Genomic DNA, 24,400 nt, shown 5'->3' with positions numbered 1-24,400 from the left:
ATACTGTATACACATTGCTGGCTCACTGTAAGTTCTTGCTGGGCAGTAGATATACGATGTATACCTACGGCTCAGCATCAGCTGTTCTCCCAGCTCTGTAGCCCTGAGAACAGCTGATCCCGCCATTCACATCAGGAGGATCGCATCGGGTGTCAGGAGAAGTGACATCCGCTGGGATCTGTTCCTTACTGCAGGTACTAATACTCCCAACATGGAGCACACTCTGCTCCATGCTGGGAGCTGTAGTACCTGCATTAATAGACATATCGCAGCGAGTGTAACTTCTGACACCCGCTGCGATCTGTCTATTAATGCAGGTACTACAGCTTCCAGCATGAGGCAGAGTGTACTCCATGTTGGGAGTAGTAGTACTTGTAGTAAAGGAAAGATCACTGGGGGTATCACTCCTGACACCTGCTGTGATCCTCTTGTATAATGTATGGATGCGGTGGCCGCTCTCCTATGGTCCCCTGCACGGCCGTATATATACACATATTACTATTTCTCACAGAGAGCTGTGATTGGCTGGAACCATCTGGCCAATCACAGCTCTGCGGGAAATATGAATATGTGTATATATACGTGAGTGCAGGGGACCATAGAAGAGTGGCCGCCGCATCTATACATTATACAGGAGGATCGCAAGGGACCCGTGCGATCTGTCAATTAGTGCAGGTAACTACTACTCCCATCATGGAAGAGTGTGTTCCATGCTGGGAGTAGTAGTACTACCTAAAAAAAAAAATTAAAAAGTGAAAAACACGCACACACTACATTTTTATTATTGTCGGCTACATTTTTAGTGCTTTACCCGCTCACATAAATTGATCCCTGTTTAAAAATGAATAAATATTTCATAATAAAAAAGATACATTTCTTTAGATACAATTTTTTCCATCACTACTGTATCTTTTTTATTATGATTTTTTTATGGTACCCTACGAAATTTTAATAAAAAAGGTATCTCCATATTTTTTTAGGATCGCTAAAGTCCAAAAAAGAATAAAAAGATTTACCGAATGTACCCGAATACCGAATGTATCCGAAAAAAAATCAACCCCGAATACCCGAATACCAAATGTATCCGAAAAATCTAAACTGAAAATATTGCCGAACCAAAATTTTTTTCCAAAACGAAACGAAAATTTTTCTAGTGCACAAGTCTAGTAATTATATTTTTACAATTGATACCAAAATGTTTAAGACATTAACAAAATATTGAAAAAACAATAACATACTTAGACAGTAACCCCCCCCCCTCCACTCCCGACATGCGATGGCCCAGACATATTATCAAATTAACATACGATGGCCTCTCAGAGGCCATGGCATGTCGATGTCAGCATCGACATACGATGCTTTTATATGTTGGAGCCATCGCATTAACTGCTATCCGACAGCGCAAAATGCTTAAGCTGCTGTAATATAGCAGTTTAAGCATCCTGGACAGGTTCACTTACCTATCCCCGCTGCTCCGGGTCCACGTCGCGATCCCACAGCGTCTTCCGCATCTTCTTCGGCTTCTTCCGCATCTTCTCCGGTGTCCGGACCTCACTTTCCGGCGTCATTATTACGTCGTTACGCACGCCATGCCAGCGCAGCAGCGTAATAACGTCACCAGAAAGCGAGGCCTGGACACCGGAGAAGATGCGGAAGAAGCCGGAGGTTCGAAGTGGACACGGAGCATCGGGACAACATCGGGAGCCCCTTGGACAGCATTGGGAGCGGTGAGGACGTGGTCCAGAGCGGCGGGGACAGGTGATTACAAACTTCCTATACTTTACATTGCACGGATCACTCAAAATACGATGGATTCGACAAACGATGGTTCTTTTGGAACGAATTACCATCGTATGTTGAGAGACCACTGTCCTACTCTATATAAATTAATACAAAATATATTTTTATTTACTTCAATAGCACTGAGATCATGAAGCACACCCAAAATTGAGACATGGAGTGAGCATTATATTTAAATGGTTACTCCACTTCCCAAGTGTTTAGAAGATTTAATTCCAAAAACACATTTATCTCCTCCACAACCCCTCAATGCAAGTGTATGGGAATGGGGCATAAGTCCCCTCCCATAGACTTGCATTGAGGGGGCATGATCATGACATCACGACCACACACTGAGTTTTTGGGAAATAAATCTTCTCAAAGCTGGGGCAGTGGAGTAGCCCTTTAACAGAGATGACCTGTGCTTTTATACTTTGAGTATTCCTTTAAGGTTATTATTAAAAAGGATAATAGGATATGCTGATTTGTGATTCTGTTACAACATACTATATTTGCAAATAATAAAAAACTGTACAGAGAAATATTAATGGTGTACTACATTATGACATGAACTTGTGGCAGAAAGTTAAAAAGATTTGTAATGAACTTGTATTAAAAATTCTTATTCCTTCCAATAGTTATTTGCTTTAGATTTTTAGTTTTTGTTTTGTGTCTAACTGCTCTATGATGATGTAAAGTTCGTGGAGCTGTGCATGATGGGAGAAAATTCCCATACAGTTCTTATGGGAATTAGCTACCATCATTCAAAGCTCCCGGGACGTGACATCATCATAGAGCAACTCAACTTGAGAAGCTAATAACTATTTGAAGGATTAAAATATTTTTAATTAAAGTAATTTACAAATCTGTTTATTTTTGCGTAGCCAGTTGCTATATAAAAAATGTATTTGTCATGGAATACCCTGTTAAAAATATGATAAATAATTATTTTTACACAGGAGTATCCCTTAGCTACCAAATAAAAATACCTTTTACTTTTGCAACAAGACCTATGAAAAAAAAAAAAGTTGATAAGAATTTATTTATGAAAATTATTATATATTTATATACCTATTTGGAGCTCGACGAAATTCTCTCTGTGTAATCTGGTCCACGAGTACAATATATGCCTCTAATGCAGCAGTAGAAAGTATATCTCTTTCAAAAAAGGGGTGCATAGTTACACATTTATAATTTTCTCGAGAAGTATTTATTTGAGAATATTCCCAACAACAGATACTTTCTAACACAGATGTCATGCTGTGACAGCAAGTACATTGGCACCAATTGTTGTTGCCACATCTCCCGTCTAGGTCAGGGATGGGTGCGGGACGCTCCTCATTAGGACCCCATTGAGGGTCATTTTGAAAGCAGTAAGGATGTAGTCGGTTTTCCTCATCTACTGGAGATTGTAGCCTGTGTAATAGGTTTTGGAGGACCTATGAGAATAAAATTCATTCAATTGTTATAAATTTATACCCTTTTTTTTATATTTGTTTATCAAATAGTTATAATTTTTTTTTTAAATAAGTAGATATACTAAAATATGTATATTAATTATACATTTAATAAAAAGCTAGATATATTGGCTTGTCGAAAGCTAAAAGATATAAAAACAAATAGAGTCCATCAGTTGCCTGACAGCTATATTTATGACATCACGACCACACACTGATATTTGCAGGCTTACTTTTTAACTCCTGCGCATTAGTTGCAGCCCTTCAGTTTAAAAAAAGTCAACATGGACAGTAGAGTGCATAACAGAGGAAAGATGATGAACTGTAAAAAATAAAAAATAAATTACCGTATTTTCAACTACTATTCGCCGACGAGGTGTAGGAGTAGGTCTGACTTGTAATTCATCATCGACACTTGTTTCTGATGGCTATATAAAAAAAACAATGATTATTTGTAATCAGAAAATATATATACTAGTATAGGTGAGGAGATTCTGTTGCTCCACTTCCCTGTTCTTCCGTCCTGATCCACATTCTGGGGATCCGCTGCTGGTTTCTCACGTCCGCATGACGGTGTACCTGAAGGAGCATGTGACACAAATGGAACTCCACCTCCTCCCCTGCTTGGAGCGTAACACGGTGGAGGAAGCAGAGTAACGTGTGTGTGTCACATGCTCCTCCAGGTACACCTTCATGCGGACGGGAGAAACCAGAAGTGGACCGGCATAATCTTGATACGGAGGGCAGAACAGGGCAGCGGAGCGTCAAGCGCAAGTAAACAACTTACATGGGGGTGCTGTATGCAATGGTGAGGCGCTGTGTTACCAAGGGGGGGAAATGTATTAACAATGGTGCTACTATGTACAAAGGGGGTTACTGGGTAATAAAAGTGGGGTGATGACTAAAAGGGTACACTGTCATCAGGGGTGGTGTGCAGTCTTAATTGGGGGGGTGAATAAAGTCTACAAGGGGGTAGGCTACGGTCTACTGGGGGGGGGGTGTCCTGCGGATTACAGTGGAGGGTTGCTAAAATAATGTTTGCAGGGGCTGCTACTAATGTCTTCAACTTTCTTTACTTCTTTAAAGTGGTTGTGCATGGCCCTGCCTTTCTGAGCTCAGCTAAAAAGCGTCCTGAAGTTCATTACTCCGAACGCTGTGTGCGGGTTTCCGTGTTTGCGGACGCCCCCTCGTGACGTCACATCCGGCCCCCCGTGACAGCGGTCGGTCCCCCTTCCCATAGGCTTTAGTTGAGTGGCCGGGAGTGACGTCAAGAGGGTGCAGCCACAAACACGGAAGCCCGCACACAGCGTTCGGAGTAATGAACTTCCGGACGCTGCAAGCTGAGCTCCGAAAGGCAGAGCAGCGCACAACCCCTTTAAAGGGGATACTACTGAAGGTAATCATACAGCAGAGTCACCTGCACAAACTAGAATATACAGGTAGATAGTGCAGGTGTCCCGGTTTCTAACGCTGCTCACCATGTGATAATCGTCGCAGTCGCTCAGGAGACAACAGACATTGTTCTTTGTGGCAATGTGATTATATAGTATGTGTATATATATATATATCAATACATTAAAATGGTTATTATATATGTTTTATATATTTATACTTACATAATTGGAATTCCATTCTGAGCTTGTCGTTACTGTTTCTGTAGCAACAGACTGCTCCTCAAATATTATCTCCTTCTCTGACTGTTTAAAATTAATATAAAATATAAATTTAAAAAATTAACTTTATAAAAATGAAAAACATATAATTAGAATAGATATTATAAGCATTAGATCAAGCATAAAGGTAATGATTGGGAATGAACTAGGGGTGTAAGGTAAGATTTAGGGGTAAGATTAACGAAGAAGGGAAGAGGGGTGTAGGGTACGGACAGAGGGGTGAGGAGGACGGACAGAGGGGTTGTAAGGTAAGATTGAGGGGTGAGAAGAAAGAGGAAAGGAAGAGGGGTGTAGGGTACGGACAGAGGGGTGAGGAGGACGGACAGAGGGGTTGTAAGGTAAGATTGTGGGGTGAGAAGAAAGAGGAAGGGAAGAGGGGTGTGGGGTACGGACAGAGGGGTGAGGAGGATGCAGTGAAGCATAGGATTTATTAATATAAATTTTTTTTATTAAACTATTATTTGACAAAAATATGTGTGTATATAGTGAAATGCGGCTTACATCAAGGGGAAAACTACAAGTCCCAGCATGCCTTTACAGTAATTTACTTGACGGGCATGCTGTGACTTGTAGTTTTCCCCTTGATGTAAGCCGCATTTCACTATATATACACACATATATATATATATATATATATATAGTCCTGGTAGGTAGAAACAGCTGATCTCTCTGTGTTGATCGGAAGTGATTCGCAAGGGGGACTGCGTGTGGAGGTGCTCAACTACTCAGAAATGCAGACTGTCCAAAATCATACAGGTAAAGAAGAAAGCGTAGTGGCACTCACCAGGTTCGTTACTTCATAGGTAGCTTTATTCCATAAGAAGGTGCATTGACATGGGCGGCATCAGATCCAGCCAGACCGGGATCGCAGGAGCCTGAGTCGGCGGGGAACACCTTAGGAGCAGGGCGGCAGGACGCCAGTGCGTTTTTTCAACAGTGCAATGAAAGAGACCCGTGCCAATTGATGAGTACAAAAACTCTTGAATTTAAGATCACAGTTCTCTCCGAAAAGGAGACACGTTTATTCTGGACTCTTAACTCCATTCGTACCGCGAATGCGGGCGTGTACCACGTGGTATAAGAGGCTACAAAGAAGCATCCCAATTCACAGATGATGCTGCATTTATGACCAGATGGGACGAGCTCCATAAAATGTACTCAATGAATATGTTAATACTCATTCTGGAACGTAACACAGAGGAGTACGCATCTGTGACGGCCGAACTGACTCGATTAACCTCTTAAGGACCCAGGACGTACGGGGACGTTACCGCACCCTGGGCCTTAAGGACCCAGGACGTCCCCGTACGTCCTGGCGTTTTCCGGTCTCTGCCGCTCGCCGGGCAGAGATCGGAACTGGATGCCTGCTGAAATCCTTCAGCAGGCATCCAGGGCAAACGCCGAGGGGGGCCATGTAGGCCCCCCATGTCGGCGATCGCCGCAAATCGCAAGGGAAATCGCCCTTGCGATCTGCGGCGATACCGGGCTGATCGGGTCTCTGGGACCCGACCGCCCGGTAATTTCGCATGATCCCGGCTGTCACAGACAGCCAGGACCATGCTGAAGTATCGGAGCGAGGTGGCAAGCCTGCCACCTCCTCCGATCCCCTGCGATCTGTCGGTTAGTGAACCGACCAATCGCAGGAGGGGGGGCGGTTACTTCCTCCCGTCCTGCCCAGCCCCTGAAAGTCGAGACAGGACGGGAGGAAGACCGGAGGACGCGGCGGGGGACGGGGGAGTGCTGGGGCCCGGCCCCGGTACTTACCTCGTCCCTGAAGACCCGGATCCCGACGAGGAAGATGGCGGCGGCGGCGACAGGTGAGTAGATCTTCAGCCGCGGTCGGGCCCTTTACAGCAATGCACGTCGCCGTAAAGCGACATGCATTGCTGTAATAGGACCCTGTAAACTACAACTCCCAGCATGCCCAGACAGCCCTTGGCGTCTGGGCATGCTGGAAGTTGCAGTTTTGCAACATCTGGAGGTCCACAGTTTTTGGACCACTGTGCCCTTCCAGATGTTGCAAAACTACACATCCTCAGCATGCCCTTACTGTCCAGGCATGCTGGGAGTTGAAGTTCTGTAACATCTGGCCCTTCAGATGTTGCAGAACTACAACTCCCAGCATGCCTGGACAGTTTTGGCATACTGGGAGTTGTAGTTTTGCAACATCTGGAAGGGCACAGATTGGGAACCACTGTATTAGTGGTCTGCAAACTAGTCCTCCAGATGTTGCAAAACTACAACTCCAAGCATGCTGGGAGTTGTAGTTCGGCAACATCTGGCTCTAAAGATGTTGCCGAACTACTACTCCCAGCATGCCTGAGAATGTTTGGGAGTTGTGGTTTTGCAACAGCTGGAGGCACACTGGTTGGGAAACATTGTTTCCTAACTCAGTGTATCCCAACCCGTGTGCCTCCAGCTGTTGCAAAACCACAACTCCCAAACATTCTCAGGCATGCTGGGAGTAGTAGTTTTGCAACAGCTGGAGGTCCCCCCCCCCCTGTGAATGTACAGGGTACACTCACATGGGCAGGCGGCTTACAGTGAGTATCGGGCTGCAAGTTTGCAATGCAGCAAATTTTGCGCGGCAGCTCAAACTCGCTGTAACCCCCGCCCATGTGACTGTACCCTAAAAACACTACACTACACTACCACAAAATAAAGTAAAAAACACTACATATACACATACCCCTACACAGCCCCCCGCCCCTCCCCAATAAAAATGAAAAACACCTGGTACGCCACTCTTTCCAAAATGGAGCCTCCAGCTGTTGCAAAACAACAACTCCCAGTATTGCCGGACAGCCGTTGACTGTCCAGGCATGCTGGGAGTTTTGCAACAGCTGGAGGCACCCTGTTTGGGAATCACTGGCGTAGAATACCCCTATGTCCACCCCTATGCAAATCCCTAATTCAGGCCTCAAATGCGCATGGCGCTCTCACTTTGGAGCCCTGTCGTATTTCAAGGCAACAGTTTAGGGCCACATATGGGGTATCGCCGTACTCGGGAGAAATTGACTAACAAATCTTGGGGGGCTTTTTCTCCTTTCACCCCTTATGAAAAGGGGAAGTTGGGGTCTACACCAGCATGTTAGTGTAAAAAAAATAAACTTTTTACACTAACATGCTGGTGTTGCCCTATACTTTTCATTTTGACAAGAGGTAAAGGGGAAAAAAGCCCCCAAAATTTGTAACGCAATTTCTCCCGAGTACGGAGATACCCCATATGTGGGCACAAACTGCTCTGGGGGCGCACAACAAGGCCCAGAAGGGAGAGTGCACCATGTACATTTGAGGTGATTTGCACAGGGGTGGCTGATTGTTACAGCGGTTTTGACAAACGCAAAAAAAAAAAAAAAAAAACACATGTGACCCCATTTCGGAAACTACACCCCTCACGGAATGTAATGAGGGGTGCAGTGAGAATTTACATCCCACTGGTGTCTGACAGATCTTTGGAACAGTGGGCTGTGCAAATTAAAAATGTTGTACAGCCCACTGTTCCAAAGATATGACAGACACCAGTGGGGGGTAAATGCTCACTTTACGCCTTCTTACGTTCCTCAAGGGGTCTAGTTTCCAAAATGGTATGCCATGTGTTTTTTTTTTGCTGTCCTGGCACCATAGGGGCTTCCTAAATGCGACATGCCCCCCGAGCAAAATTTGCTCTCAAAAAGCCAAATATGACTCCTTCTCTTCTGAGCATTGTAGTTCGCCCGTAGTGCACTTCAGGTCAACTTTTGGGGTACCTCCATACTCAGAAGAGATGTGGTTACAAATTTTGGGGGGTATTTTCTGCTATTAACCCTTGCAAAAATGTGAAATTTGGGGGGGAAACACACCTTTTAGTGATTTTTTTAAATTTTTTTTTTACGTATGCAAAAGTCGTGAAACCCCTGTGGGGTATTAAGGCTCACTTTATTTCTTGTTACGTTCCCCGAGGGGTCTAGTTTCCACAATGGTATGCCATGTGTTTTTTTTTTGCTGTCCTGGCACCATAGGGGCTTCCTAAATGCGACATGCCCCCGAGCAAAATTTGCTCTCAAAAAGCCAAATATGACTCCTTCTCTTCTGAGCATTGTAGTTCACCCATAGTACACCTCAGATCAACTTATGGGGTACCTTCATACTCAGAAGAGATGGGGTTACAATGTTTGGGGGGTATTTTCTGCTATTAACCCTTGCAAAAATGTGAAATTTGGGGGGAAACACACATTTTAGTGCCATTTTTTTTAAATTTTTTTACATATGCAAAAGTCGTGAAACACCTGTGGGGTATTAAGGCTCACTTTATTCCTTGTTACGTACCTCAAGGGGTCTAGTTTCCAAAATGGTATGCCATGTGGGGGATTTTTGCTGTTCTGGCACCATAGGGGCTTCCTAAATGCAACATGCCCCCCAAAAACCATTTCAAAAAAACGTACTCTCCAAAATCCCCTTGTCGCTCCTTCGCTTCTGAGCCCTCTACTGCGCCCGCCAAACACTTTACATAGACATATGAGGTATGTGCTTACTCGAGAGAAATTGGGCTACAAATATAAGTATACATTTTCTCCTTTTTCCCCTTGTAAAAATTCAAAAATTGGGTCTACAAGAACATGCGAGTGTAAAAAATGGAGATTGTGAATTTTCTCCTTCACTTTGCTGTTATTCCTGTGAAACACCTAAAGGGTTAAAACGCGGACTGAATGTCATTTTCAATACTTTGGGGGGTGCAGTTTTTATAATGGGGTCATTTGTGGGGTATTTCTAAAATGAAGACCCTTCAAATCCACTTCAAACCTGAACTGGTCCATGAAAAATTGTGAGTTTGGAAATTTTGTGAAAAATTGGAAAATTGCTGCTGAACTTTGAAGCCCTCTGGTGTCTTCCAAAAGTAAAAACACGTCAATTTTATGATGCAAATATAAAGTAGACATATTGTATATGTGAAAAAAAAAATTATTCGGAATATCCATTTTCCTTACAAGCAGAGAGCTTCAAAGTTAGAAAAATGCAAAATTTTCAAATTTTTCATAAAATTTGGGGATTTTTCACCAAGAAAGGATGCAAGTTATCACAAAATTTTACCACTATGTTAAAGTAGAATATGTCACAAAAAACAATCTCGGAATCAGAATGATAACTAAAAGCATCCCAGAGTTATTAATGTTTAAAGTGACAGTGGTCAGATGTGCAAAAAAAGGCCGGGTCCTGAGGTGTAAAATGGCTGGGTCCTTAAGGGGTTAAAGTCGGAATTGCAAACTCGCTTATCTACTGCGTCTTATGAAGATTTTTCTAAAAAAATTGAGAAAAAAATGATTTCCTACAAAAGACCATTAAAGAAATTAAGCGGGACAAGTTCCTACGGGATCGGGAGGACTATGAGTCTAATAATATCTTCGTTAAAAAAGGAAAAACTCAAAAGAAGAAAAGTGGGAAAAATACGATCAAAAAGAAATTTAATAAAAAATTTCCCGACTCATGGGCAACTGAGTCGGATTCAAGTACCACAGATGAGTCCGACTTATCCATAGGGAATCTGAATATCAAGTCTCCAAAAAACGGGGAAGGACTGTCGCATTCACAAAGAAAAAAAGAACAAGAAGGGGTGGAAGGAGGAGCAAAATCCAAAACGAAACAAAAACGGAAGAGGGTGTCATGGCAAAATTAAATAATGACAAAGAATTTTTAATAGATTCACCTATTCTTTCTTCCGCTAGCAATAGTAATAAAGATGCACCAGCAGTAATTAACCTGTCAGATGTCAATTTAGATCCTTCTGTAATTTTCCTATTGTCCAAAGGCTTAAACTATTGTGTCAGTGAGCAATTTCATTTGGAAGACTTCGAAATTGATTTATTCAAATGTGTCAGGAAACTTAATCTGAAAAAATTATTTTCCCAACAGGTGAATGTACAACCAACTAGCAATATTTTGAAAGAAGGGGAAATCCCTGTTGTTGTAGGACCACTAGGTTTTAGCATGCCCGGTAAACTGTCAGATACAGATAGGGATTGTGTAAATACCTTGCTAGAACTGTTAGATGTAAGCTGTTCAGATACAATAGAATTGGAATATCAAGATTTTAGAGGTGGCAATAAATCAAAATTTTGCCCCCCCCCTTGATACCTGGAACCAGTTTGGATCAATTCCAGGAACGAGTCCTCGCTGATGTAAGGGCATTGGTATACCCACAGGCATCCCCCAATTTGACAATAGAGGAGCGTAAAGCTCTTCAATGGTTAAAAACGCAAGGCAATTTGATAATAGAAAAAGCCGATAAAGGGGGTAATGTAGTGGTAATGTCAAGATCCTATTACATACAGGAGGCAACTCGACAACTAGGGGATACTGATACTTATCTAAAACTTAAAAATTATCCAATTCCCCATCTTAGGTCCAAACTGCAGTCATTCTTGCGAAAGCAAGTGGAGTCCGGTGTACTCTCTGAGAAACTGGCTGAGCGGTTATTCCCTGATGAAGTAAAAGATCCGAACTGGTATTTCCTGCCCAAAATTAATAAGACCCTAGAGAGCCCACCCTGGAGACCTATAGTCTCCGGGGTGGGCTCTCTTACTGAGTCTTTGTCCAAATATTTGGATTGGTTGCTGCGCACCTTACAAAAAGATGTGCCTTCTCTAGGTGAAAGACACCAATGACTTTTTGGCTGCTCTGGGTGACATCCCCTGGCGAGAGGGACTCCTGTTAATATCTATAGACGTTGAGTCCCTTTACACCCGTATACCGCAGGGGGATGGAACCGACTGCATCCAAAAAATCTTGGAAAATACAGACAAGAGTGATAAGTACATCAACTTTGTCTGTGAAGCACTTACATTTGTTCTAGGGAATAATGTATTTAAGTTTGGCGAACAATGGTTCGCACAAAAACGGAGAGTAGCAATGGGCACGCCAGTAGCGTGTACATTCGCTAAAATGTTCTTGGCCCATTTTGAGGACAGATTTGTATTCTCCACACAAAACAAATATTTAAAACACATTCAATGTTATCTACGGTTCGTAGATGATATTTTTATGTTGTGGGAGGGCACACAGTCTGACTTCGAAGGATTCGTGACATCCCTAAATCGCAATGACATGAATATGCGATTTACTTCTAAATGTAGTGACACTGAACTTGAGTTTCTGGATGTGAAGTTGGTGATAGAAAACTGTCAATTAGTCACTAAAGGTTATAGAAAAGAAACTGCAACCAATTCAATGTTACATTTTGACAGCTACCACCCCGTTCACACCAGAAAAGCTATCCCTTATGGGCAACTGTTGCGTTTGAAACTGATTAACAGCTCCCCAGAGGCGTTTGAAGAGCAAGCTACTGCTCTGATGCAGAGATTGTCGCTAAGAGGATACCCGAGGGAAGTCCTCTGCGACGGGCTGGATAGAGCAAAAAAAGTAACTAGAAATGTTCTGCTTAAGGGTAGCAAGAAGAAAAATTATAGAGAGGGTAATGCTGAAAAAACTAGTGAAAAGTTTTGTTTTTCATTCAAATATAGCCCCCTGTCTGATTTAATTAGAAGTTCGATCCCAAAAAATTGGAGCTTGATCGAAAGAGACCCACAGTTAGGAGCTGTCAGATTACAAAGACCATTAGTGACGTTCAAAAGAACGAAGAATTTAAAAGACGAATTAGTCAGCAGCAAGTTTAAAGAAGTGAGTTCGGAAAATTGGTTAAAGAAAATGTCAGCTAAAGGTAATTTCCAATGTAAGAGATGTGAATGGTGTCCTCAGTTCTCATCTGGAAAAAATGTGACAGTGGGCGGGGTAACCAAAGAGATAACCGAGTACATGTGTTGCAGAACCAGCTATGTGATGTATGCAATCATATGTAAGTTCTATATTGGGAGTACCATACGTGCCATGAACACTCGGTTCAGAGAGCACGTCTGGTCTGTGAATTCAGGTTATGGGTCCCCGCGCCTTATTGAGCACGTTAAAAAAGAGCACGATGGAAACACAAATGTGTTAAAATTTACAGGGATTAAACGGTTAATCCCGCGAAAAGGAGTGAATATAGTTAAAGAGTTACGTGAAGTGGAGGCCCGTTGGATTTTAAAAACACGGGCACAGGATAATGTAGGTCTTAATGACAGAATAGACTTGGGTACTTTCTTGTAACTATATGTTGGTTTTAAATGTAGTTTCTTTTGTAACTGGTTTTAAACTGATGCTTGCTGTAATCCCTCCCGCCTCTGACGTCACCTGTTGTAGGTGGTGATATACAGGTGAGGGAAGCGGTGAGAGGGAGGGTCTGTTGAAGCGCGCAAGCGTGAAACAATTGTAACCCAGTAAGCGAACGCACTGGCGTCCCGGTCCGGCTGGATCTGATGCCGCCCATGTCAATGCACCTTCTTATGGAATAAAGCTACCTATGAAGTAACGAACCTGGTGAGTGCCACTACGCTTTCTTCTTTACCTGTATGATATATATATATAGTGAAATGCGGCTTACATGAATGGGAAAACTACAAGTCCAAGCATGCCTTTACAGTAATTTTCTGACGGGCATGCTGTGACTTGTAGTTTTCCCCTTGATATATATAGTGAAATGCGGCTTACATCAAGGGGAAAACTACAACTCCAAGCATGCCTTTATAGTAATTTACTTGACGGGCATGCTGTGACTTGTAGTTTTCCCCTTGATGTAAGCCGCATTTCACTATATACACACACACACATATATATATATATATATATATATATATATATATATAGTGAAATGCAGCTTACATGAAGGGGAAAACTACAACTCCAAGCATGCCTTTATAATAATTTACTTGACGGGCATGCTGGGACTTGTAGTTTTCCAGGAGGGGAGATGAGATTTTAAAACTAAGGGAAAAAATGCTAATTGGGGAACTAAAAGAGAAAGGGGGTATGTGTTTTTATTTATTTTATCATGATGGGATGGTGATTGGTGCACTACGCCTGCTTCCTCGGAACGCTGCTGCTCCGGCACTACAGCATCTAGCGATGTAAGCTTTACATGCTCACATCGCAGCGGCGGGCGAAAGCTCATTGGAGCTGAGCGATCATGTGACGAGGAAGTATTTTCTGAGGAGGGGATAGGGAAATTAGAGGGAGCTGAGGGGGCATGAATTATTATAATTTCAGGAGGGGGGCAGGAGCTGGCCGGATGCCAGGACCGGGCATGCTGGGAGATGTAGTATTTGACAGCACGGGCCAGGAAGAGAACCCGGAAGTAGCAGAAACTTCGGCCGGACATAAGAGGAGAACGGCTGGGCCATTTAACATGATGGAGGGGTCGCTGAAAAGGTAATTAAATCGGCTACATTGTGGCATGTTTTTTTTTTGGGGGGGTGCATCGGAGTACTCCTTTAATTGTCAAACCAATTAACATTGGAAGATAGACAGAAACTCATTCCCTTAAATAAAAGTTCAATATGTTCTTTAGACAAAGAAAAGGAAGATATATTTACCACAGAGCATGGTGGTGTTATTTTCTGGGGTTGTACTTTGATATTTTGCTCCTGGCTGAACGAGGGACACGGGGTCTTATTGCATCGGTGGTGTCTGGCTTCCTCGCCATGTGCGTCGTTGCTTGCGTGTGGTGTCAGTCCTAAAAAAGATACAGGATGAGTAGCAGTAGCAGCTTGAGGATGTATGATGTCGGCCTTGGGTTCTCTAGCTCTGGTCTTTCTTTATTTTTTTAAGTGTTTATTTATATTTTGCAAGTTAAATAACAGACATCACCAAAGGTGAAATACAATAAAACAAAAACAACCCCGAGGATCCCAGAGACCGGCTCTAACGTAGTAGTCCAAAGCAGAACATATATTAAGGTGCACCTGTAGCTCGGCAGGGTACCCTAGGACCCACCAGAGGAGGCCTGACACAAACAGACAAACACGCATACACACAGACACACCTCCCGGTAGCTACAAACCCCCCCCCTCTAGAAGAAACTGCAGTATACTTAGAAGACTATTAGGACTGCCTAATCGGAGGGTCCACAGACACATCCAGCAGAAGCCAGGGAGTCCAAATACTATCAAACTTCTTAGGGCACTTACGACTCACGTAGAGGGCCTGATATAACGAGACATACTTGTTGACCAAAGCCAGACAGCGGGGGAGAGGAGGTATCCTTCCAGATCATAACCACTACCTTGCGGGCACAGAACAATAAAAATCGGATTAACAGACGTCTATGGGAACCATCATTAAGGACTCCCAGTAAGCAAACCGTAGGGATGAGTAAGAAGGGGAAGTCTAGATTATCTGCCAAAAACCCCATCACTTCCCTCTATAAGATTGCCACAACAGGACATTCCCACACAGCATGCAAGAAGGTACCAACAGCACAGGAACAGTGGAAGCACAAGTCAGACTGAGAAACACCAATACGCTTTAACTTAGCAGGGGTATAATACAAATGCAAAACATACCTAGACCAGATTAACATATCTCTACTACTGACTACTATAGAGTAATAAGAGCCCTCGACCTCCTTCCATTGATCCTCAGACAAATCCGGGATATCAGCAAGCCATTTATAGAATGCTTTTGAGAACGGGCTAGGCCCTAAAGATTGAAGGAGAGCATAAGCCTGATTGAGGGGCTTTGAGAGGTCCGTAGTGTCCAGGAGTAACTCCACGTCAGAAAATACTGGAGTAAACTTCAGCGAGCAAAACTGCGCCTGAACTGCATGCCGAAGCTGGAGATACTTGTAAAAAGCCATCTCAAGGGATGCCATAACGTTCCCTCATGCCCGAAAAGGACAGGAAATTCTTATCCTCTCCAAGCAAGTGGATCACAAATTTGACACCATGAGGACCCCAGAATACCGGCCTCCTGCAACCCATGTAGGTGAGGCAAATGTACATTCCCCCACAAGGGTGCTTGAGGAGACACAAGAGGCTGTGGGAATTTACTCGACCCCACGGACCACACTTTAGCTACAGACTGAAGAGGGAGAGGAAAAGAAGAGCAGGAGTGATACCTATAGAGTACATTAGTAAGAGCTTCATACGAACCCATCATCGCTCCCGCTAAGGCTGTTGCCGAGTTCGACAGATCCAGATAGATCCATCATGCTTCATAAACCAACTGAGAAGCAAGAAAGTAGTTATAGATATCAGGGGCAGCCAAACTGCCCTGTCGCTTAGGAGCCTGGAGAAGAGCCCGACCAAGCCTGGGAGGCTTTCCCTTCCAGTAGAAGGATCCCAGAGCACCACATAGTGTATTACAATAATTCCTAGGAGGAATCATGAAGGCTAAATGAAACTGGTAAAGGATTTTAGGGAGATAAATCATTTTAAAGATATTGATCCTACCAGCCAAGGAGAGAGGAAGTGAGGACCATGCATTCAGCCGCTCGCCAGTGAAGCGTAGAAGCAGCTCCAAGTTTAGGGGCATATAATCTATCAGATGCCCAGTAACCTCCATCCCGAAAACCGGAAACTACCTGCACCCCTGCCGGGACAGACCCGGGGAGAGGAACTCCAGAGGAGAGAGCCATGAGGGATGACTTAGTTCAGTTGACCTGCAAACCCGAGATTGAGCTAAACCAGTCAAGTAGATCAATAAGAGACAAAAGCCCCCAGCATCCGCAAAATAAACCAGAGTATCATCCGCATAGAGGGAAACTTTCTCTATAATCGACCCCCTAGGAATACCACAAATAGCATCATCTCTACGTATATGGCTGCCGCCAAGGGTTCCATCACTACCGCAAATAGAAAGGGAGATAGCAGGCACCCCTACCTTGTCCCACGACCCAGGAGAAAGGGGGTAGAAACATCCAAGTTAGTACGAATATGGGCCCTAGGACTATCGGATAGCAAGCGGACCCAAGCACAGAAGCGAGGGCCCAACCCAAAGGCAGCCGGGACCTCCCACAAATAGGGCCATAACACTGAGTCAAAGGCTTTGTAAATATCTAGACTAACCAATACACCCGAAGGAAAACCATCCCCCACCACCGCTATGTTAAGTTGCAACCGCTTCTCATTGGCATCAGTAGCCCTACCCGGCATAAACCCAGTTTGGTCAGGGTGAATGATAGCGTTAATGACCCCATAAAGGCGTGAAGCCAACACTTTAGCCAAAAGTTTTAACATTCAACAGTTTTAACATTCAACAGGGAAATAGGTCTATAAGAATCAGGCAATGACAGATCCTTTCCAGGCATAGGAAGTACTACAATCAGCGCCTGCCTCATACAGTGGGGATCAAAAGTTTGGGCACCCCAGGTAAAAATCTGTATTAATGTGCATAAAGAAGCCATGGAAAGATGGAAAAATCTCCAAAGGGCATCAAATTACAGATAAGACATTCTTATAATATGTCAACAAAAGTTAGATTTTATTTCCATCATTTACACTTTCAAAATAACAGAAAAAAATATGGTATCTGCAAAAGTTTGGGCAACCTGCAGAATTTATAGCATGCACTGCCCCCTTTGCAAAGCTGAGACCTGCCAGTGTCATGGATTGTTCTCAATCATCATCTGAGAAGACCAGGTGATATCAATCTCAAAGGTTTTAAATGCCCAGACTCATCTGACCTTGCCCCAACAAGCAGCACCATGGGTTCTTCAGAAATCTGAAACTGAAAATAGTTGACGCTCACAAAGCTGGAGAAGGCTATAAGAAGCAAAACATTTTCAGATGTCAATATCCTCTGTTCGGAATGTAGCTAATAAATGGCAGTCATCAGGAACAGTGGAAGTTAAAGCAAGATCTGGAAGACCAAGAAAAATATCAGACAGAACAGCTCGCAGGATTGTGAGAAAAACTATTCAAAACCCACATTTGACTGCACAATCCCTCCAGAAAGATCTGGCAGACACTGGAGTTGTGGTGCACTATTCCACTATAAAGAGATACTTGTACAAATATGGTCTTCATGGAAGAGTCATCACATCAGAAGAAAACCTCTTCTACGTCCTCAACACAAAAATCAGCGTTTGAACTTTGCAAATGAACATATAGACAAGCCTGATGCATTTTGGAAACAAGTTCTGTGTACCGATGAGGTTAAAATTGAACTTTTTGGCCGGAATGAGCAAAGGTACATTTGGAGACGAAGGGGAACATAATTTAATGAAAAGAACTTCTGTCTAACTGTTAAGCATGGGGGTGGATCAATCAAGCTTTGGGGTTGTATTGCAGCCAGTGGTACAGGGAACATCTCACAAGTAGAAGGAGAAATGGATTCAATAAAATGTCAGCAAATTTTGGATGCTAATTTGATGACATCTGTGAAAAAGCTGAAGTTAAAGAGAGGATGGCTTTTACAAATAGATAATGATCCTAAACACACCTCGAAACCCACGAGGGATTACATAAAGAAGCGTAAACTGAAGGTTTTGACATGGCCTTCACAATCTCCTGACCTCAACATAATTGAAAATCTATGGATAGACATTAAAAGAGCAGTGCGTGACAGACAGCCCAGAAATCCCAAAGAACTGGAAGACTTTTGTAAGGAAGAATGGGCAAAGATACCTCAAACAAGAATTGAAAGACTCTTGGCTGGCTACAAAAAGCGTTTACAAGCTGTGATACTTGCCAAACGGGGCAGTACAAGATATTAACTCTGCAGGGTGCCCAAACTTTTGCAGACGCCATTGTTTTTTGTTTTCTGTTATTTTGAAAGTGTAAATGATGGAAATAAAATCTAACTTTTGTTGACATATTATAAGAATGTCTAATCTGTAATTTGATGCCTTTTGGAGATTTTGCCATCTTTCCTTGGCTTCTTTATGCACATTAATACAAATTTGTTACTGGGGTGCCCAAACTTTTGATCCCCACTGTACATGGTGTGCATTATATGGGTTAATGTCCTAGAGAAATATAATAGGCAGGGAGGAAAAATACTTTACTGAAATAAAAAAAAAAATACTTAAAAATATGCATATGTACAAAAGGAGAAAATATGGTGAATTAGTTATTTCATTAGTCTGACAGGTATAGAAAGAGTTAATCTATCATATCAGGGAGGAGACCACAGACAAGCACTAGTCAACAGAGAAGTGTTTTGGATTCTCAAATTAGCTACCCGAATCCCACATTGTCTGAACAGGCGTCAAGACGTTATACTTCACTATTGATAATGGTTTATGACATTATGACTAGTCACGCCTTCTGTGCATGTTTCTTTGCCATGTATTTTTGAGTCTTCACAATATTTTCTCCTTTTGTACATATGAATATTTTTATGTTTTTTGTATTTCAGTAAAGTATTTTTCCTTCCTGCTTATTATATTTCTATAGGACATTAACCCATATAACGCACACCATGTATGTACCTGTACTAATTTTTGCTATAATATCGCAGGTCACTATTGTTCATGTGAACATGTAACGTCCTCTTTATTGATTATTATTTAGTGTTTGCATTATGTCTACAGAGGAGTTAAAACTATGTACGTTATACACATCAACAGTTTGTTCCTGTTATATTTTCAATATCATTGTATTAGAGTTTTATCACATGAAGGGTTAAACGTGGCATCCGCCCAACCGGGTTTCTCCTGGAGGAGGCTGAAGGGCTGACCCCACATTTCCATATTGTGACGATCCGTCTTGGGGATTAGCTCTGGGATCGTCCTGGACCACGCCACAGGATGCGTTTCTTCTCAATAAACCAGCAAACAAACGTTTATAATGCAAATCTGGCACCTTGCCAGTTTTATTAGACAGGTTGCAGGGAAAGAAATAAACAAAAAGCAGGAACAAAACAAAATCCTAGACCGTTTGGTCACTGACTAAACAGATCAGCTTGTCCTGACTAACAACCGCTGAGCTTCCCTCAGCCGGTTAAACATATGTCCCCTGCAACCTTCTACTCACAATTCATGTCACTCTCTTTGAGCCACTCATAGCTCGGGCTGTGTACTCCTCAGCAGGCTCTGTCTCTTCCCACATGCTGTCTCCTAGGAAGAGCCCACATTAGACTGAGTCTCCATCTCATATACACCTCCCTTCCCTCCTGCCTCATTACTTAAGAAGCAGGTGAGAGCTTCTGCAAGGTGAGCCAAGGAAATACACCCTTTCCTTGCCACACTTCCACATATCCCCCCCCCCCTTTTGCTCAGACCACCGGGAAGGAGCACATTTATTTGAAAGGCAGAAACCATCTGCCTTTCCTTTCTCTTGGACAACTTTTGTCCCACAGTCTTTGAAGTCCTTGACTTTTTTCTTCCGGACTTTTACCAGCCACCAATTGCAAGTCTCTCGGTCACACCTTTCCAATACTAGGTTCTTCACCCTGGTGTGGGCAGGGTTCTTGAAATTAAGGAGAGAGAGGACCGATGCTTCTAACCTTTGTCTTCTTCTGGCTTGCCGGACCTCTGCCTCTGCTTCAGAGAATCTTTCGGCCTCAGTGGCTTCACCAACCACTGTCTTGTTCTCTGTACCGTCAGAAGACCTCTGACACGGGTCCATCTCAGTTTCAACTTTAGAGGACTTCCCACCTGGTTTCACCTCAGTCTTGACTTCAGTGGATTTCTCACATGGTTTCACCTCATCCCTTCCAGCTTTCTCTTCAGGGGCACCAGCTTCCTCAGGTTTGGCTTCAGAGTCTTTGGCTCCCTCAGATTCTTGTGTAGAATCAGCTTCTACTACTGAAGCTTCTTCAGGCTTACTCTTCTCTTCACCTGTAGCTTCAGTTGTGCCATTCTCTTTACTCACAGCTTTTGAGTTTGACTCTGGTTTAGCTTCTGCTTCAGAGGATTTCTCTGCCTCAGCATTACCTTCAGAATTTTTGGTCTGCTCAGGTTCAGAGGATTTCCCACCTCTCTTCTCCTTAGTCTCCACTTCAGAGGATTTCCCACCAGGTTTCAGCTCAGTCCTAGCTTCAGGGGACTTCTTACAGGACTTCACCTCAATCTTAGCTTTAGAGGACTTTTTGGCATTCAGAGAAAGCATCCCTGTATCCCGTAACTTCTGCCCCAGAAGCCTTTCTGAGCCAATTCCGCCATATCTTGGTCTCTGCTCTCTTTTAGGACTTCCTGGTCCTCTTCCTTTTTCTCACATTTTCGCAGCTTACACTGGAGCTTAGCGTACTTCATCCTCTCACTGTCAAGTAACTCTGTCAAGTCCCTGACAATATCTTCCGAAGACAGCAATTGTTTCCTCAATTGTTCATTGTCCGCCAGCGCAGCCACCTGCTCGTAGAGTTGCGCTCCCATCAAAACCAAGACAGCTACGTGGGACCTTCTGCGCGTTTCGTTCTGCGCTTCCAGGCTCTCTTTTAAGATCTTCATGTCATCTTCCAGCTTTATATATTTCAGCTGCTCACTCTTGAGCTTTGTGGAGATCATCTTCTCACTGTCCAGCAACTGTTTCTTGGACTTCACTAACTCACTGATAGATTTTCCAATCTCACCAATCTGTTCAGATAAATCTGAGATCTCCTGTTGCAAGTTCTTGTTTTCACGAAGCAAGTTATTGTCATGACGAGCAGATTGAAGAGCATGTGCAAGGGCACTCTTCGCCTTGACTTCCTCCTCAAGTTGTCTCTTAGCTTCAGAGACACTCTCCAGATTGCTGGCAAGATCATCAACTTCCATCTTCATTTCATTCTTCTCTTTTTCTATTTTTTCCATGGCTACCAGGCTAGCCTTGTGATCGCTCTGCAGAGCCTGATATGCACCATGAAGAAGACTCACTTCTTCTTCCTGGAATGACATCCGCTTGGCCAGACTCTGCACTTCTCTCTCCTTGCTGGTCACAAGACCCTGGGAGTGGGACAGTTCATCTTGCAGAGCCACGAACTCACTTCTGTGGTGCTCCATTATTTTTTCCAGCTGAAGCCTCGCTTCTTGTTCTTTCTTAAAGTCAGCAAGTGATTTGTCCTTCTCCTCTGTCAAGCGATGTACCTCTTTTTCTTTCTCCATCAACTTCACAGAAACCATCTGCAGGGTTTCTTCCAGATTCTGGATCTGCTCCAGTTTTTTTCCCAAGGCCAGCTCGTCTTTTCCAAGACCTTTTATTGACAGCGGTCTCCTCATTCTCGCTGTTAGACCTTGAGACATCCTCTGGTCCTCTGTCAGACACTCGACCCAGCTCTTCTCCATCTCTAGATGAAGTCTCACCCTTTTTCGGGGTTGCGGCCACTTGTGCCTCATTATTATCATGCACAACAGGTGCCACTGACACCTGGCACTCTTCCTCTCCTACCACATTGGCAACTCTGGAGACTCTCGCTAAACACTCCTGTCGGACCGGCAATCCCTTGGTGGTAAGTTTGTTGCCCCTAGCAACAACTTCAATGGCTCTTGGCACCAGCGAGTCAGGGAGATTCCTGATCAGTTCCTCTGAACTGTCTCTCGGCTTCTTGGCAGACTTTTTTTTTGTCTTGTCACAGTCTTCTTCACTTAGGACTCTGTGTCTGTGACCGTAAGCGCAGCCCCCAGCTCCACTGGTACTCTCTTCCGGAGTTTTGGATTTTCCACAGGCATCTCCATAGCTTCTAATCCAGTCACCACTTTAACTTGACTCGTGGACTGTTCTTCAGCTCCCCAAGTGGTCTGGCACACTTCCACCTGACATATACCTAGGGTCTGCTTACACTCCCCGTTCTCAGCCTCTGCTGAGTTACTGTCCCCTGCTATGTGGTGAAAACCAAGTGTTGTGAGCCTATCAGGTGTTCCTGCTCTAGTCACCTGACTATCTTCCCACAACTGCTGGAAAAACGGAAAATCCTTCCCCAGTACTACTTCATACTCAAAGGTAGGCTCTATTGCAACCTTGTGACTTATGGTACCATAGGGAGTAGAAATACACACATTAACTGTTTTATAACCCCAAATACCGGCCTGTATAGACACTATAGCGGGGTCTGGCTTTCTGCAGCTGGTCTTTATCAGACTTATTACACATTTTGGATCTAACAAGACCATCATCTTTTTACCTTCTATTTCCAGCTCACACAGGTTTTCTTTTGTCCTGCGAGAGGTGGGAATAGAAATCTTTACATCAGAACACATTAACATAAGTGTTTCAAGAAAAACATTATCAGCCTGCACGGGTTCACAATATACAGCACCATTCACACAGTCCAGTAGAGACACCCCAGTCCTCACTACTTCCAGAACCTTTGTGTGCGAACTCTCAGGTGCACTCTCAGCATCCCACAGCTGCCAGAAATACGGAAAGTCTCTGCCCAGTACAATTTCCACTGTAAGTTCTGCACATACCTCTGTCATACAGGGCTGGACTGGCCTACCGGGATACCGGAGAAATTCCCGGTAGGCTACCCGCTCTGTGGGCTGGCAGCAGCTGGCCCGTGTTTGGCTGCCCAATGCGGAGAGAAGCACGGGCCGGCCGCCTCCTGACTTTTCTGCTGCCGTCACCTTTTTATTTTATTTTCATCAGTTACTGGGGCTGGGCATGCTCTAGCTGTGTCCAGTTTGGCCACCAGAGGGCACGCTAAGTAGCGCCGACAGGGAGGAGCAGCACTTCAGCCTGTGATATGACCCTGGCTGCTGGTATGAGACGTGCCTGCGCGCGGCACGTCAATAACCAGCAGCCATTGGGAGAAGACGCCGGCTAGTGATGTCAGCCAACGTGTCCCTCCCTCTCCCTGCCCGGCGCCTGCAATAATTACTGATGAGGTAGTGGTACTTACTTCTATGGGGCAGTGTGTGTGTGTGTATATGGAGGCTTTGTATGGGTGCTGCATATGAATGTATATGGGGGTGTTTATAGGGGGGTGTATATAGACCTGTGTATGTGTGTATATAGGGCTGTGATAGGGCTGTGTATGTGTATATAGGGCTGTGAATGTGTGTATATAGGGCTGTGTATGTGTATATATAGGGCCGTGTATATAGGGCTGTGTATATAGTGCTGTGTATGTGTGTGTATATAGGGCTGTGTACATGGGGGTGTGTATATGAGGGCTGTGTATATGTGTATATAGGGCTGTGTATGTGTGTATATAGGGCTGTGTATGTGTATATAGGGCTGTGTATGTGTTTATGAAGGGCTGTGTATGTGTGTATATAGGGCTGTGTATATGTGTATATAGGGCTGTGTATATAGGGCTGTGTATATGTGTATATAGGCTGTGTATATAGGGCTGTGTATGTGTGTATATAGGGCTGTGTATGTGTGTATATAGGGCTGTGTATGTGTATATAGGGCTGTGTATGTGTATATAGGGCTGTGTATGTGTGTATATAGGGCTGTGTATGTGTGTATATAGGGCTGTGTATATAGTGCTGTGTATGTGTGTATATAGGGCTGTGTATGTGTGTGTATATAGGGCTGTGTATGTGTGTATATAGGGCTGTGTATATAGGGCTGTGTATATAGGCCTGTGTATGTGTGTATATAGTGCTGTGTATGTGTGTATATAGGGCTGTGTATGTGTGTATATAGGGCTGTGTATGTGTGTATATATAGGGCTGTGTATGTGTGTGTATAGGGCTGTGTATGTGTGTATATAGGGCTGTGTATGTGTAAATAGGGCTGTGTATGTGTGTATATAGGGCTGTGTATGTGTGTATATAGG

General features: G+C 43.7%; 1 protein-coding gene across 1 annotated transcript; it reads right to left on the bottom strand.

The window, feature by feature from the left end:
- Positions 1-2,690: 2,690 nt before the first annotated feature.
- Positions 2,691-15,626, bottom strand: LOC130285305 (uncharacterized). Its single transcript, XM_056536661.1, has 6 exons — positions 15,347-15,626; positions 14,350-14,489; positions 4,853-4,933; positions 3,584-3,664; positions 2,964-3,218; positions 2,691-2,702 (listed from the first exon to the last, which is right to left on the bottom strand). Exons 1-6 carry the CDS (start codon positions 15,624-15,626, stop codon positions 2,691-2,693), a joined length of 849 nt encoding a protein of 282 aa, XP_056392636.1.
- Positions 15,627-24,400: the final 8,774 nt, after the last annotated feature.

This window comes from Hyla sarda, chromosome 8 (genome assembly GCF_029499605.1).
Source record: "Hyla sarda isolate aHylSar1 chromosome 8, aHylSar1.hap1, whole genome shotgun sequence".
NCBI classification, from domain to species: domain Eukaryota; kingdom Metazoa; phylum Chordata; class Amphibia; order Anura; family Hylidae; genus Hyla; species Hyla sarda.
Note: the sequence above shows the minus strand (reverse complement) of the source record. Positions and strands in the feature narration are given on the sequence as shown.

Bases quoted from the DNA above. Each gene is read 5' to 3' on its own strand.
- LOC130285305 (XM_056536661.1), bottom strand. From the start codon at position 15,626: ATGGCATCCCTTGAGATGGCTTTTTACAAGTATCTCCAGCTTCGGCAT. The intron at 3,665-4,852 runs GTAAGTATAAAT...TTTTTTATATAG, and splicing joins CAGAATGGAATTCCAATTAT to CCATCAGAAACAAGTGTCGA. The intron at 3,219-3,583 runs GTAATTTATTTT...TTATTCTCATAG, and splicing joins GAATAGTAGTTGAAAATACG to GTCCTCCAAAACCTATTACA.